This window comes from Embiotoca jacksoni, unplaced genomic scaffold, assembly GCF_022577435.1.
Source record: "Embiotoca jacksoni isolate LCO1_2020_lvr unplaced genomic scaffold, fEmbJac1.0.p SCAF_34, whole genome shotgun sequence".
NCBI lineage: Eukaryota > Metazoa > Chordata > Actinopteri > Embiotocidae > Embiotoca > Embiotoca jacksoni.
The window spans coordinates 2,913,667-2,930,410 of NW_027185386.1; the positions used below are offsets into that span (position 1 = coordinate 2,913,667).

Consider the following 16,744-nt stretch of genomic DNA (forward strand, 5'->3'; position numbering starts at 1 on the left):
AAAAAAATGTCATGCTATAGTGTGACTTTGTGATTTTATGGATAAAAAAAAATGTCATACTATATATGAATAAGTATATATATGAATATATATATTTATTTATTTTTCTCCATAAAAAACACCAGGTAAAGCACGATTCGGTCAGATTTTATTAAAAGCTCAGACAGCAGCAGTACTTAAGAGAAGACAGAAGGCAGCGGTGAAGCTGTTTGAGTTTCACAACCACAGACGTGTTCGATATCGACGGGACACGGGACATTTCTGAAGTCAGCGAGTGCAAAGCAGGAACACAAATGTTTGAATGCTGAAAGATCTGATCAAACAGAGACGTCGCTCGGAGACACGAAACATCTGCAGGAGGAAACATTTCAAAACTACAGGGTTCCATCGTCATGACAACAATCCTCACGTGTTCATTCGAAGGTTTCATTTCATCTGGAAACAAACCAACGAACAAACAAAACAAAAATCTTTTTTTTTTCAAGCAGACAAAAAAAAAATCTCCATCAGAGATTTGATTGATTTCCGAAAAGACCTGATGTCATATTCATAAACAGTCACATGACAGATATTCATAAACATTCATGTTCACCTGCAGTCGGACACATTGACGCCATGAGACCAGAAAGATCTGCATCACGTCTGACCTCACACATGATGAAGAGCACGCATGATGAAAAACATACATGATCATACATGATGAACACACATGGCGATACACTGATAAAAATTGGTTTAACATGAATTCTTCCCAGAAATCATTCAAACGTCTGATTGTTGTTGCTAAAGAGCAATAAAAAAATAAACAGGACTTCTGTTGTCACTTTAGATGAAAACAAATCTGTGTTTTTTCACAACTGGACCATTTAAAAAAAAAAAAAAAAAAAAATTCTAATATTTATTTCAATTCATGTATCCAAACAAAAAGGAACTTTTTATTTTTAATTTTTAAAAGAAATGAATAAATGACAGATCAAATATGACCTCTGACCTCAGACTGAAACCATTGAATGAACAGAAAATTCTTGCAGGACGTTTATTTTATTTTGAAAAACCACGTGAATCCCAGGGCTGAACCTCCACAGGTGTTATGCAGTGCAAATGTAAAGTGCCAATTCTTCATCCTCCTCCTCCTCACTGCCCCACCCCCTGGCCTGGCAGCGCCCCCAGCAGGCCGTTGGCGGTGGTGAAGAGGTTGATGGGTGATGATCCGTCTGTGATGAGGGTCGACTTCAACCCCAGAGCCTGAAGCATCTTCACCTGGAGGACGGGAGGCAGACCACATGAGGCTCCGCCCACAACCAAGGTGTTCAAAAGGTGTTTTAACGTGTCGCATGTAGTCAGCAGCTTCTTTATATAAATACACGTGTTAGTGTGGTGAATGCAGTGGGCAGATTATTACATTTAAAAATGTCTTTATAACTGCATTTTAAACATTTATTAAATATTTATAGACTCATTATGAAAGCTAAACTGATGTCCTGGTATTAAATTAACATTTAATCTGCTGAATTATTTCGGTATTATTGTTGTTAAATTCACTATCATTTATTTTGTGAATCTATTTTGTTCTTTTTTTCATCGAAGTAAAAAAAATAAAATTCAGATAAAATCTTCAAATGTGTCGTTTTGTCCAAAAACCCACAAATCATCATGTTTACTGTTATAAAAGACAAAAAAACTACAGACATTGATTTATTCTGAAAAATGTTTTTTTTTTTATCAATTATAAATATTTGTATTTTTCTTTTGAACTTTGAGATTTATCGTTGGCTGATGAAGTCGAGCCGCTACTTTGTCGAGTGAAAATGAGTGATTAGCAAATTTTTTTAAATCGGTTCAAATTTGAAGTATTTTAACTTTACAGAAAGAACTACTTTAACCTCCGACCTTCCTCCTCGGACTAAAGTCTAACGCGCTGCTCTGATCTCCGCGTCTCCCCTGCGGCTTCAGTACCTGCAGCGCCGGTCCGGCCCGGGCCATCTCCGCCAGCGTGTCGCTGCCCAGACTCTCCACCAGCTGGCTGAAGCGCGTCGACTCGATCTGAGACAGACGCTCCTGCTTCTCCACCTCCAGATGGTCCATCTCCTTCTTGTAGCTCAGCTCCTGCTCGCGAGCCTTCGCCAGCCGCTGCAGCTCCGCCTCCTGCACGCGCACACCATCACGTTGAACACTTTTAACACTCCGGGTTAAATCAGTTTAAAATGTTGGATGAAACGAATTGAACCCGAAATAAAGATCAAATAAATCGCTTCCGTTTCACCGAACCAGTGGACTTTTATGTTGAAAGGAGAGACAGGAACAGGAAGCGTGAACGTACCGCCTCGATCCTCTGAGCCTCGGCCTTCAGTTTGGCCTCGTTGACCGCCGCCTCTCCCTGGATTCGAGCCGCCTCGGCCCGAGACTGAGCTTCAGCCTTGGCAGCTCCGGTACTCTCCACCGCGGCGCTGAAACAGAGTGCCGCTGTTCCTTTAACAACTTATATGACAGTTATAAACTGGGTGTTAAAAAAATAAAAGAATAAATAAACCGTTAATAAATGTTTCCAACACATCCATGAAATATTTATTAATGATTTGATAAAATTCCTAAATATTCCTCAACTAACTAGAACGTGTTCAACACTCAGATATTCACTAGTTTTAACTACATCGGGAAACTTGTTTTTTGTGTCTCTTTTGCTGTCATAATTTTGTGCATTATTTTATGTCATATTTTTTGCGTCTCTTTCGCTGTAAATATTTGTCTGATTTGATATCGTAGTTTCTTGCTTTCGTAATTTTTTTGTCTCTTTTCCTGTCGTAGTTTTTTTTGGTCTCTTTTGCTGTCGTAGTCCTGCGTTCACCTGAGCGCCTCCAGTTCCAGCAGCTCCTTCCTGGCTTTCTCGGCCTCGGACTGGTCGGTGATCCGCTGCCTCTCCAGCTTCCCCCGAGCCTCCTGCTCCAGACGCTCCGCTTCGTGTCTGCACGCCAAACCGTTGTTAGCTGAATGATGTTTCATTCAGAATATATATATATATATATATATGTGTGTGTGTGTGTGTGTGTGTGTGTGTGTGTGTTCCCCACCGTGCGGCCGCCTCCTGGGAGTTGGTGGTGATCTCGATGGCCAGCTGGACGCTCTTCTGCAGGGCGTCTCGTGTCCTCTGGTCGACGGGCTCCACGGACTGGATGTCCACGCTGCTGATCACCAGTTTGTTCTGGCTGAAGACGAGGCTCGTACGCGTCGCCATCTTTTCATCGAAGCCGAACACCGCCGAGCAAATGATCCGATTCGAGTTCTACAGACAGACAGAAAACGTAGAAATACGAGCGTTCAAAAGTTTTAGTTTCTACTGGTGACACAGCTTGAAGCAGAATGTTATCAAATAAATATTACGCCGAGCTAAAATTTCCCAGCTGTTCAATTTGACAAAATAAATTTCCGGAGTCCACGCTGACATCTTCAGCACCCGAGCTCCGCACGTTTTGCGACCACTGATGCGTTAACACTTGTGATTTCACCTGAAACTTGAGCAGACAAACATTCCAACCTTGTGGAAATCGTCAAACTGGACGGAGGCGACGGCTCCTCTGACCCGCGAGGCGATGGCTTTACAGGCGTCTCCCACGAAGTCAGGAACAGAAAACAGAGCCGCAGCATCGGCGGCGTTGACCGGAGCCTTCACAGCGAAGTGCCTGAAGAGTGAAACATCAGCAACGTATCAGCTACTAATATCTGAAATTCAAAAGTTTAAAAGTGCTGCTGTTGCTTGGTTATTAATAAATGTATCCTCCAACTCCCCTTTCTGTTTTTATAGCAGCTGAGTGCAAAAAAAAAAAAAGGTTTTACCCTGAATACATGCCTAGAAACAGACTTTTTTTTTCCCTAAAAATGTGTTCACGCATCGGGCGATGCTGGGGGGGGGGGGGGGGGTTGTTACCAGTTGTAGGACAGCTGCAGCTGCAGGCGGGCGTGATCGGCCGTCTCGATGGTGATGATGTCGGTGAAGAAGTCGGGCCCCAGCAGGAGGCAGATGGCCTTGATGACGTTGGCCCTCTTCGGTTTGTCTCCAGACAGCGACAGCATGGTGAACTGCTCGTCGGGTCCCAGCATCACCATCTCCGGTCCGAACACCACCCTGCAGACAAGAGCACCACCGGTTCAGCCGCTTCGTCCGACCTCCACGACCTCCGCACCAACCCGGACAGGAAGTCCCACCTGGCTTTCTTCTCTCTGTAGTCGTAGACCTGGATGGCAGCGTTGTGGGGAACCCTGTAGGAGACCACCATGGTCTTGTCCCTCGGTTCTGCCTGTGTGGACTGGTTGCGGTCCGAGCGGTCGGCCTGCGGGTCGAGCCGAGACGCCAGTAGGGCCTCGACTTTCGGAGGGAGCTCCTTCTGCCACAACTCCTCGTCCTGAGTCAGCATGTAGGTGTGACCGATCACCGCTCGCACCTGAAGGCCGGACGACACGCACGACATGGTCCCAAAACACATACACGATAAACAAAATACAAAAACTTGAAAAATAAGACGAGGACTTTAGCAGCGAGACTCTACGACTTTAGCTCGTACCTTTCCGGTTTTGATGTCTCTGACGTAGATACCCTCGTTCTCATCGAGCGGGATGGCCTGTCGTCTCAGCACCACCTCCACGGCCGCGGGGGGGACGTACTCGACGGGGCCCCGCAGCATCCAGCGGTCTCCGGGGCGACGGACGATGCCGCTCCTCCGAGAGCGCTTGGCCCTCTCCTGTATCAGCTCCTCGTCCTCCTCGTCCTCCTCGTCCTCGTGCTGGCAGAGAGAACGGGGGAGAGAGAGGTGGAGGACGGAGAGAAGGGTTAACGTGGCAATGCATTGGAGCGGAGGAAGAGGAGGAGATGGAGGAGGAGGAGGAGGAGACGGAGGAGGAGACGGAGGAGGGGGGATCAGCGGGAGGAACTGAGTGAAACAACCAAGGACATGAAAGGAGGAGAAATAAAAGGGCGGGTGGTGTGATGAGGAAGGATGGATGGGTTTTAATGCACGGAAGGAAGGGAAAGAGAAAGAAGAGGAGGAGGAGGAGAGTGGGGGTAATATGAGTTAGCCAGGTTAGGAAGGGAGGATGGGGCGTCTCCAGACGTCATTCAGACGTGTTAGTACATAACCACGTACATTTACTCGGGGTAACATTTGGAGGTTCAGGTCAACCTGTCAGATTAATCTCTGGTGGATTTCACATAAAACAGATGAGCATGTGTCGATTTAGGACGGCTGTCGCCATAGCAACCAACAAACACCGAAACCAGGTCGGAGGAAAACCAACAACATGGCGCTTTGTACCTTTTTAACACCTTTATTTCCAATATTTCCTGCTATGAGCCGGTGGACTGCATGCAAGACGAACGTACCGCGACATGTTTTTATTTATAGACCTTCAATTTGTTTCCTTTTTTGAAAAGGTCATGCCCACTGATGACATCATCACTGTTCTGACTTTTGTTCTGAAATTTTCTCCTGCCCAGCCCAGATTCAGCCCAAAAATCCACCGACCCTCCCAGAAATACCAGAGATGAGCTGCAGCGAAGCGACACGGTCGACCGACCAATCAGCAACGGCGGGCACGGCTCTCGCGTTTCAGCCCGAGACACGCCTGTGACTGCTCACTACATACCGGGCTGCTATCACAGGAGGGCTTTCATCCCAACGCACCTCAATTTGTTTTTCTAATCCCTTTTCTCCGACCGGCTGGCCAACTTTACAAGTTGAACAGGTGCAGCAAGACAAAGTGCAGAAGGGCAGGGGTAAACGGAGAGGGAGTGGCGACTAATAAACACAGTGAGCCAATCACAGGGAGGCAGGAGCAGAAACGGACGACCGAGGTCCTTTTACCGGATGGAGGAGAAGCCGAGTTGACATTTTAAATGAAATGTAATTTAATATATTGTAAACATTTGTTTCTGGCCCCGGACCTCCGTCCAGATTCATTTCTGGCCCCTCTGATGAAAGACTCAAAACGTTTCGGAGTAATTTTGTGTTTTTTTTGGGGGTCTCACCTCCTCGATGTCGTTGAAGGCCTCCACGGCTCGCAGCACAAGCCCCTCCTCCTCCGACAGCACGTACACGTCCTGGATGCCGCGTTCGAGGTGCTCCCCCGGCTGCAGGAAAAACGAGCGCTCGCCCTGACAGAGACAGAAGACAGACAACACAGGTCAGAGGTGTTCGGTTCAAAACTGGAAAAACATTGGAGGAAAAAAAACTCCTCAAAGTGTTTTGAGAAAACTCTGAAAAAAATTTAAGCAAACGTTTTTTGATACGATCAAAACTTGGTTCCCTAAAAAACTCAAACTCAGAAGAAAACAAAATTTGCTTTAAGTCTGTCTAGGTTAATTTTAGCAAAACAAAATCAGAAACTATATATATTGTAGTTTGGAAGTTTATTTTGAAATCCTAACTATTAAAACATAAAGAAGCTGCTCCATTTTGTAAATAAGAACAAATATTTTTCTTTAAACTCGGCTGTTTAGAAATTTTTCAATCATCCAATAAAATACAAACATACAACTGTATCCAGTTTCTAGAAAATAAACCTGAACAATTTTGACTTCCTTCACAAAATAAACATGATTTATTCGTGACATCGAAGTGCTGGAGGAGATGTGGTGAAAACAAGGAATCATTAAGCGGATTTTTGTTAACACGAAAATATAAAAATTTCTCAATTCTCTATTTTTATTATCATCACTAAACTGGTTGATATTAATTTGTGGTTTTATTTTATGGTGTTCAGAGGATAAATCTGCAGCAGTTTACTCCGTATCTCAACATATAGTTACTTTAAAATCTACGTTTTTCTACGTTGATAAAAAAAAAAAAAAAAAAAAAAAACAGTTACAGAAAGAAATATAAGCCGCGGAGCTCCAACATTCAGGACTCCTCCTCTTCCTCACCTTCACCACCCTCTTCTGGCCCAGCTGAGGTTTCCCGTCGGTTCCGACCGGGTCCAGGATCACGCAGTACTGCCTGCTGCTCAGCGTGGTCACGTCCACCACCCCCACCACCTCCTCGGCCACAGCCGGGATGTGCGCCTCCCGGTCAGCCATGGTCACCAGCCACTCCTCCCCCGTCCGCCGGTCCCGCTTGCCGGCGTCTTTGAACGACCGCAGGGCGCGAACGTGCAGCGCTTTCTGCAGCGGGGAAGAAAACAACAAAACAGCATTTAAGGCGGGACCCAGATACCGTGTCTCCGCCCCCTGGTCACTACGCCACACTCTGATTGGAAATGACGTCACCAGAACAAGATGGCCACCAGCAGGTCTGACAGATTTTAGCTTCACATTTGTTCAGTGGAAGGAAGTGGAGACCCGTCGGCCATCTTTATTTACAGACAGATGGTGAAGGATGTGAGGGGTGGAGTCACCTTGTCAGTCAGGATGAAAGCGTTGACGATATCCAGGACCTCTTCATGAGCACCGGGCAGGTAGGCGCCCACCTTACTGACCAGCCATTCCTCACCTGAGCAGCAGGTAAGACAAACAAATATGACAGGAAACTGAATTGAATTCTGGGATTGAGATGCAAATTTAATACATTAATGCAAACATGAAGAATGTATTGTTTGCTGTCATGTAAATGTTTGACTTTGGGTTTCTTCCAAACAAAAGTTTGTAACATTATTGGGGGCTCGTCCGGGATTCGTTCAAGAATAAATTAACTCGAGTTTAATGAAGCCTTTTCTGGTTATTTTTCTGTCTCTGTGTGTGTGTGTGTGTGTGTGTCTGTGTGTGTGTGTGTGTGTTACCTGTGACTCTGCGGACACCCCCCCGGTCCTCGCCCTCCTTGCGGGCCCTCAGTCTGATGGCCTGGTTCTCCTGGATCACGGTGGCCTTGATGGTCTCCAGCACCACCACCTCCTTCCGGGGGATGTACGTCCCTGAAACATGAATCTTTACATTTGATATCTGCAGATTATGAATGACGGCAATGAAATAAGTCGGTTCAGGCATCAGAACGATCCGATGTCTCCATCCAATCAAAAGTGTTCAGATATCCGGATGTGATCGATGTGATGCAGGTGAGTCGTACCTGGTCCTTCGAACAGCCACTCGTCTCCGGCGACTCTCGTCTCTCCTCCGTCCTCCTTGAAGTCGAGCAGCGCCTGCAGACGCAGCGCCGTGTCCGGGTACACGATCTGCAGCGGGGTCACGACCTGCGGGGGGGGGGGATAACACCAAGTGTCACCACGGAAAAAGGTGATGATGTCATGTAACTGCTAACTAACGTCTGAGTGTTTCTACATGGATGTAAATCTGCTCGGCGGAGCTTCAGACCTGCTGGACCTCCTCTCCGGGGTACAGGGGGAACGGGTCCCGGGTCTGGCGGATCTCCAGGTCCGCGTGTCGCAGCTTGGCCTGACCCGATTGGTCGAAGAGGACCTGGCCGTTGTCGTCACGGGCGACGGGGTTGGCAACGACGCAGTAGTGACGCGGCGGCACCATGATCATCCGCACCGGAGGGAAGAGCACTCTGGGGGAAAAACAATTATCAGCTTGAAGTGGTTCTGTGATCAGTGCGATCCATAATGTTTAAAGTTTTATTCCATTTTTTTTGTAAAATCTAGAAGTCAAGTAAAAAAAATTTTTTTTTTTTTTTTTTTTTTACTCCCACCTTTCGTTGTCCTGGCGGATGTAGGTGAGCGGTCCGATCTCCACCCGGGCGATGTTGGTATTCTGGTCCAGGACGTGGATGTAGTGATGTGGCGGGATCCGGATGATCGACGCCTCCACCAGACCCTCAAACTCCGGCCCACGGTTTCCTCCCTTCTTCGACATGATGGCACTCAAATCCTGCAGACAAAAAACCCCCAAAAAACTGGGATTTTATTCGATTTAAACTCATCGAAACACAAATTTATCAATAATTGTTCCAGTAAACATTTTTATTTGTAAATAACATTTATAATAATATTTTGTCGCCTGTTGTGACTTTTCAAAATACGACACAAAATAACAATTTAAAACCTTTTTCTCCACCAAAAAAATATTTTTTATTTACCATCAATCAATGTAATAAGGAGTATGGTTTAAAGTATGGTTTACTGAACGGGGCCCGAGCAACGGGTCATTTCCTGAAGCTCACAGAGAGACACACCTGAAACATGGAGGACAAAGTTCAGGACGTGACGAGTCCTGAAAGTTGAATTGAATTGAATCAATTAATCAAAGAAAAGATGTAAAAGAGAGTAAAAAAAAAATATATATATATATATATCTATCTATATATAGATATATATATCTATCTATATATAGATAGATATATATATCTCTATATATATATCTCTATATATATATAGAGATGTATATATCTGAAGCGATGAAACAACAGTTTGGCTGTGAGGTCATTGAATTAATAATTTAAGTCCTTTTTAAAACAAACGTTTGCAGCTTTTCACAATAAATGACTCATTCACACATTAAATGCACCTTAATTTGTTAGAGATAATATTTGCAGCACAACATTTTACATGTAAAGGAGTAAAGTGCCTCTTGCTTTGAAAGGGGATCCCTGCACTTCTTCCAGCTCTGATTTGATTATTAAAGCATCTTAAATTTCCCTGTTGGTGATTTGACTGCTGTAAACACGAGGTGGAGAGAATGACACATGCAGGAAGAATGGTAGAGTCTGGCTTCCCCTCTCCTCCTCCTCCTCCTCCTCCGTGCTCTACAATTGAATCAACTCTCCTCCTTTCCACTGCAGACCTCCCACCTCCCTCTCTGCAGCTGCTGTTGTTCCAGCTGTCAATGATTGACCCAAACTCACTGGCGACACAAACCCGGAAGTCCTGCTCAACCTAATCTGTTTGGAGACAACGCAGTACCAAAGTCCCATCAGAAAACCTCTAAATTTAACGTCGCCGCCCCTGTTACAGACAGCATGCACCATGAGTGAATTCAATTGAAGAATGTTTGGGATTTGAAGGAGACTGCGCGGAGTACGGCGTATTGCCAATAACAAGTAAAGGCCTCAGTTTGGCTCGATGACAACTGTCGGAGGAAAACTGCGAACCGAACCAAACCACCGACACATGTTAAAGTTGAGATTTTGTCATATAAAGAGTGATTTAGAGTACCAAATTGAAGCCGAATTAAAGTTCAGCTCACGTTTAAATCACTAATCACCTGAAGTTTTGTTCTGCCGAGCGGAAATATTTACTGAGAAGTGCAGAAGTGTTAAAAGTCTGAGGTTTTCGCGAGGAAGAAGCTCCGGGCTCTTACCTCGCTGCTGTGCGGCTCGGCGGGCAGGAAGGCAGCTCGGTGTCCAGGAAGGCAGCTCGGTGTCCGGTGTGACGGATCCAAAGTCTCTTGACGGAGGGACTTTACAGAAGATTCTCTGCGGGGCGGGGCAGCTGCTGGGCTGGGATCCTGGAAAAAGGGACGGACAGTCACGGGGTTTACCGATCTTTACTGCAGCAGAGCTGCGTCAGGTGCGCGCGCACACGCACACGCCCACACACACACACACGCACACACAAACAAACAAACAAACAAACAGTGAAGCTCTGTGTTAGCTGCTTCGCTGTGAAGATAAAAGATAACAATTAAATTTAAAAAACAAAACATTAAAAGTGAAGTCAAGATTTTCATAATTCTGTTTTTTTAAATCAGTTTTATCTTTTTAAAGTCACAGTTTAGTATCAATAACTTAAAATTAGTAACTAAACTTCTGCATTTAATTTAAGTCACTTTTTTGTGTAATTTAAAATTTTGACTTAAACTCATAACTTTGACAAACTGTCAACATTTGGACTTTTTTTTTTTTTTTTATCATATTTTTGACTTTTAATCCCATAATTGTCTTTTTGAGCATTTCTTAAAAACATTTTTATTTTATAATTTAGTTTTTAGTCTCGTAGTCAAAATCGTCCACAACACTGACTTCAAGGTTCTCATTTATTGATGTTATTGTTTTTCAGAAAAATTGCAGACATATTTTATTTAAAATAAAAATAAAAGATGTAAAGGTGTGATTATATTTATTTATTTAATGTAGATGACTTTTGGATCCAAATAGAAACAACAAGGTATAAAAAATTAGGACTATTTTGTTTGGCTGTGTGCAGCATGTACGGGCCTGTAGGGAAAACTGGATGCTAAAGCAACACGGCCGCCGGTTTTATGTTCCTCCTCTGTGAAGTGTTCAAATGGGAGGAAACAAATCTTCTGATTCTGTCATTAAAAATCCACTGAAAAAAAACAAACACACAATAAAGAGTAACACCATATATATTTAATGGTTAAACAAACAAACAAACAGCCGAGAGGACAGAACGACTGAAACAGGAGGAAATATTTAAATGTAAATAACAGCTCACACACACAGACATCATCCAGCTCCACTGATTTACATGTTTACTGTCTCTGGAGTTTGTTTCCGCTGAGATTTTGTTTATAATTTTTTTTTGTTTTTGTATGAGTTTTTGTGATTCTGTTTGAGGTTTTTCCCAACATGACTGGATGACAAATTTTATTTAAATTTAAAAAAATGTTCTGGTATGAAAAGTCATAGAAAATATGTAAAGTTGTATGAAAGATTTAAAATGCCTGCATAATAAAAAGTTAAATAAAGTTATTTATCACTTGTTCTTTATATTTATCTGTCTGTTGCTGAGCCGTGGAGTTCCACAGGGAACTATCCTCGGTCCTCTTTTACTTCCTGAACACGATTCAGCACTTCGGCTGATTTTTGCTCTGCTGATGATGTCCGGCTTTATTTCTGTGACACCTATGAAATCAGGTGACTTAAAAAAGAAAGAAAGAAGGTTTGAGCCTGGAAGTTTTATGAGCTGCGTTTACATTTTATTATAAACGATGCGTCCTCTCTTTTAGCTCTATTTTTGGTCTCCGCCACCAGAGATAAATCTCTCTTTAGCAGCTAAATGCTAAACTGAAGCTATTTTGTCTGAAAACATGAATTGGCATCAGACAGGAAATGTTCTGTGAACCAAAACTAGGAGCTAAAAGAGGCTGAAGTCCGAGTTGATTTGCTGACTATAATCCAGAAACACCAGCAGACGAGCAGCTGGTCATGACTTCCTGTGACTGCTTCACAATAAAAGCCACCCTGAGCATAAACAGTATGAAAGCTTGTGCTTGATTTCATGAAAACCAAAAAGATTGAAACTTTACAGCTTGCGTTTAGTTTTTGGCGTTTTAAATCTTCCATTCAGAGAGCGGGAGAACGTGGAGGAGTTCAGGAGGGAGTTTCCTGAGAAACATGTCATTCACACAGAGGTCACATGACCACAGGACGACGGCAGACACACCGAGGGCGAACATCTTTTAAACACGTTCAGAGGGAGCTGATGCATGCTAAATATGGAGGCATCATCCATACCCTGCAGGCTGGACACAAAAATAGCATTTCATAAACATCTTACAGTAACGAGGAGAACCACTCCGGATTCTTCAGAGGAAAAGTTTGGGAAAATATCCGAGGAACATCTGTACAGACCTTTGGTTGGATGTGTGCTCCTGTATATACCTCTAGTGTACAATATACATATTTAGATAACTCTAACTTAAATACTAATTTGGCTAAAATGAATATCAAAAAATAGTATGTATATAGCTGATATGTCACATGCCGACTTCCACGAGCTGAACATGCTTCTCTTCCCTTTCTATGAACAACACGGTCGAGCACGTTTTACAGGTTTCGTCGTAGCTTCATAAACACACATACGTGTAGAAAAGGACAGTTTTTAACGACAGAAACACGCCGAGCCGAGTGGACGACCGGCTGGTTAAACATCGCTGCGTATAAAATAGATTCTTTAAATATTACAAAGATAAAATCTGAAATGGTCAGACCAGGTTTTTTTTTTTCCAGGTTTTGTTCCAGCAGCAAGAAAACAGAGTTCAGTAATGACGCAAATTATGTTGTGTGGTTCACTCTGTGGGCCTCTTACCACAAACACCTTTTTTTAGTGACTTTCGTGGCCACAAGGGGGCAGCAGAAACAAGCAGAAGCTGTAAAAACAACACTGACATGATGTTTGTGTCCATGTGATGAACCTTAGTCCGATCATTACTCTCTTTCAGCTCTATTTTTGGTCTCCACCACCTCCAGAGGGAAATGTTTGTCTCTTTAGCAGCTAAATGATAAACGTTAGGAATTTAAAGCATTTAGTCTGAAAACAGGAGCCAGAGTCCGACAGGAAATGTTCTGCGAACCAAATCTAGGAGCTAAAAGAGGCGGAAGGTTTTATTTCTACGTTCATAAGATATGAGGACCTTTCTGATGATTTTACAGCTGTTTCTGCTGTGTGTCACGCACTATTTTGGTAAGTTTAATCCTTGTAATCGTGAAACCTGCCCTGTTAGCACGATGTAGCCAAAGGAGCTAACATTAGCGAGTGTTTGTTTTGGTCCGAGGTGGCGGTGGAGTGCGAGTTAAAACACAGGCAGTCATGTGATGCTTCGTTAATCTACTAATATTGATTATAACTGCTTTAAAACCAACATGAAGTTCTGTGGTCGTCGCTGGTCTTGAAGACTGTTTTGAAGCTGCTGGAACTGAAGCTGGTCAGCAGGTGACGGCAATGTCCAAAAACATAAAACTTCATGTTACAATATTAGTGTTTGACAGGAATATAATAAACCACTCAGGAGTGCCTCCTCATGCCGGGCTGCTCCAACGTTTGTGTCTCAGCTCGGTTCACGTTCGATAAGACACGACGACACGGAAAGGTCTGTGGTGCACCGACTCCGAAACCGAAACCAGCCGTCTGTTACAGCGTGACAAGGAGCCGGTTGGAGTTTTATTTTTGGAGGTTAAGTGCTGGTGTTCAGGCTGAGAAACAAGACGATCGTTTGACTGTCGCTCCTCCGACTGCAGGGGGGGTTGATGAAACGTCTTCAGTCCAACATGGCGTCCAGCTGGTCGGCCAGGTCGTCGAACATGTTGCCGATGTCGTCCAGGATGGTCCCCGCAGACTTCACCGTGTTCGCTCCGCTGGAAAAGTGCCACACAACAAACGCACATTACACACAAAAATACAATAAATATGATGCGAATACAAGCGGACTGAAGGGGGCGCTGGACGGTAGGTCGAGGAGGGGTCACTATAACAAGAGTTATCAGGGGGGGATGGATGGGTGGATCATCTGGGGAGGGTAATTAAAAATAAACATGAGAAACAGTTCAGATGTTGTCTAACAAGTGGATTCAGGTCTCGTGACCGAGGTGGTCTCACCTGTCCGAGTTGTCCTCCTGGTTCAGTTTTCTCTCGACGGCCTTCAGGGCCGCGGCCAGAGACGTGCTGGTCTGATCCAGTCTCTGCTGGACCACCTCCGTCCCGCAGGACGACTCCGGGACAAGGCCCGGACCCACCGCACACACCTCAGGCCTCGCCGCTGCCAGAGATGGGCTCTGAGGGGCCTGTGGGGCCGTGGCCGGAGCCGGGGGCCCATGGGCGGGGGAGGACGGAGCGGTGAAGGCCAAACTTTGAACCACACTGACAGTCACAGTGGGAGAGGAGAGTCCTGCTGGAGAAGACAGACATATGACAGCAAGTCAGTTTAAGTCCAACACAGAGACCGGCAAAGTCCAAACATGTCCCAAGTACAAAGTCAACGTCTAGACCAAGGTACCAAAGTCAAAAACAGAAGCAACAGCAACAAGTCCCAAACTGAGACAAGCAAAGTCCCAACGTGTCCCATGTACAAGTTCGGTGGCAGCAAGTTCCAAGTTGAAGCAACAAGTCCAAAAATTAAAGTTCCAGGTCTGGAAAAAGAACTGATAAGAAAGAGACCAAAGTCGAAGCGCAAATTCAAGTTCAAGTCAAGACCAACAAGTCACAAGTCAAAACTAGAAGCATTAGCAACAAGTCTCAAACCAAGACCAGCAAAGTCCCAACATGTCCCCAGTTATAAGTCAATGGCAGCGAGTTCCAGGTCCGGACCAACAAGTTTGGAGAAAAGAGCAAAGCAAAACCCAACAAGCACGGATTCAAGAGCGAAATGTCTCTTTAATGACTCCTTAAAGGCTTTAATGACACAGTCTGTTTGGAAGGTTTTCTTACCCTGCGCCGCCAGCAGACTGTGGCGGACAGGTTTTGGAGCAACAACAGGAGGTTTCGGGGAGAGTGGAGGTTTGATGGGGGACCCTGTCGCCGGACTGGCTGGCCTCTCCACACTGGCCTCATTGATCCTCAGACTGAACTCCTCCTGGTTCCGGGATGGAGGCCTGCTGCTGCCAGACTCGGACTCGGCTGTCCCCTCGCCGTCTCTGCTGGGGGAGTCCCCGCCCTGCTCCTTGTCTTTGGGTTTGTGCCGGCGCTTCACCGTATCCGACTCCTTCAGATTGAACTCGGGCACCTCCAGACTCTTGGCTGCTTGTTTGTCCGGAGGCTCCAGCACGGCCTCGGCCCGGGGCGGACCCGGAGCTTTGGGCCTCTGTTTGATGGTCAGGTTGCCCTCCTCGGCAAAGGGGATGCACTCGCTGGAGCTGTTCTGGGGCGACGAGGACCGATCCAGTCCTCGGCCTCTTGATTCTTCTTCCTCAGAGTCCGACTTCACGCCTCGGTCCAGCTCGGTGCTGCTGCCGGTCTGCGTGGGAACACATTCACTCTGCACCCTCCTCCTCGCCCCCACAGCCTCTCTGGGCTCTGCGGAGTTCAGGGAGGGTTCAGGCGGCCCCTGCTGGACGACGTCTGGTTTTGGTCCTGGGGGGTTCTTCCCCTCTGTGCTTCCGTCCAGAGAAGCCGCGATGCTCCTGACGCTCCCCGGGCTGTCGGTCACCACCCCGCCAGAGGACGACGTCGTGCTGCTGTCGCTCAGCTCCCCGCTGGTGGTGCTGCTCACCGAGCTCAGTCTCTTCGGAGGGGGAGGAGGGGGACCTTTTTTTCGGGCCCGGACCGCAAACGACTGACTGCGTCCCACGTTCTTCTCCGGGCTGGACTGTAACCGAGCCAGCTGGCTGCGGCCGGGCTTGCGGGTCAAAGTGGCGTAGGACGCCAAGTTTCCAGCAGGAATTGTCGGCTCCTCGTCATCTTCGTCGGGCTCTCCATCCGACAGAGCGTAGCGGGTCATGCTCTGAGTGCGCCTCTTGGGTAGTGTCAGGGTCCTGGTGTGGTTCTCGGACCTGGGGGATGAGCTCAGGTCGGTGGAGCCACAGTGAGAATGCAGGTAGCTGAAACCCTTCAGCGCCGGGGAGCCGAGAGGGGAGGGGCCTCGAGAGCCACATAGTTTGGGCTTGGCTGGGATGGCCGGATACTTGAACACGGTGGCTGTACCCAGAGGCACCTGCTTGGGCCTCTGGTCCCAGCCCTCGGGGAGGTTCCGCTCCTTGGCGGGGCTGCCCTCCAGGCTCTCCTGGGACCAGCCGTGGGGGGTGATGGAGGCCGTGGGAGGCTCCTGGGAGCGTCCTGAGCCTCTGGACCGGGCATCGATGCTCTCCTGGCTCTGGGACATTCCCACTGCATTCTTCATAGCCAGACCTTCCTCGCAGCCTCCGTAGTGGCCAGACATGGCCGTCTGGAGCTCGGCGCTCAGATCGCTGTCCTGGAAGGTCAGCATCTTGGGAGTGTGCGGCGAGGAGCTTTCCCCACCAGTGTCGGGTGGCTCGATGGTGACCAGGTGGAGGGCTCCCGGGCCTCTACGCCGCAGCGTGCCTTGGCCTGACTCCGCCTGAAGAATCGCCCTCTGGATGTCACAAAGCTTCCTCACCGCCAACATCAGCTTCTTCTGGTGGCCTGGATGGAAAATTCAAGCATCAGAACCAAA

The 16,744-nt window shown here is 46.4% G+C and overlaps 2 protein-coding genes across 7 annotated transcripts in view; both read right to left on the bottom strand.

The window, feature by feature from the left end:
• Positions 1 to 131: 131 nt before the first annotated feature.
• mvp (major vault protein) lies at positions 132 to 10,426 on the bottom strand. Of its 4 annotated transcripts, none has more exons than XM_069165345.1 (18): positions 10,235 to 10,426; positions 9,015 to 9,110; positions 8,628 to 8,806; positions 8,291 to 8,486; positions 8,046 to 8,169; positions 7,762 to 7,893; positions 7,381 to 7,475; positions 6,911 to 7,147; positions 6,017 to 6,142; positions 4,557 to 4,775; positions 4,201 to 4,436; positions 3,923 to 4,120; positions 3,533 to 3,677; positions 3,069 to 3,280; positions 2,846 to 2,962; positions 2,321 to 2,447; positions 1,957 to 2,145; positions 132 to 1,260 (listed from the first exon to the last, which is right to left on the bottom strand). In XM_069165345.1, exons 2-18 carry the CDS (start codon positions 9,015 to 9,017, stop codon positions 1,135 to 1,137), a joined length of 2,661 nt encoding a protein of 886 aa, XP_069021446.1. In that variant the 5' UTR covers positions 9,018 to 9,110; positions 10,235 to 10,426; the 3' UTR covers positions 132 to 1,134. The 4 variants fall into 4 exon arrangements, with proteins under 4 accessions (XP_069021446.1, XP_069021445.1, XP_069021447.1 ...); XM_069165344.1 differs by lacking the exon at positions 9,015 to 9,110 and adding an exon at positions 9,111 to 9,148; XM_069165346.1 differs by lacking the exon at positions 9,015 to 9,110.
• An 800-nt stretch (positions 10,427 to 11,226) lies between these two features.
• The window catches only part of LOC138207871 (caskin-2-like), a 30,057-nt gene continuing 24,539 nt past the window's right edge, over positions 11,227 to 16,744 (bottom strand). For 2 of the 3 annotated variants that reach the window (XM_069165438.1, XM_069165436.1), the window contains 3 exons: positions 15,043 to 16,713; positions 14,215 to 14,506; positions 11,227 to 13,973 (listed from right to left, as the gene is read on the bottom strand). In XM_069165438.1, the coding sequence (XP_069021539.1) occupies positions 13,877 to 13,973; positions 14,215 to 14,506; positions 15,043 to 16,713 (2,060 nt within the window). In that variant the 3' untranslated portion in view covers positions 11,227 to 13,876. The remainder of the gene's footprint in view (positions 13,974 to 14,214; positions 14,507 to 15,042; positions 16,714 to 16,744) is intronic. The other variant, XM_069165437.1, reaches the window with a different exon arrangement.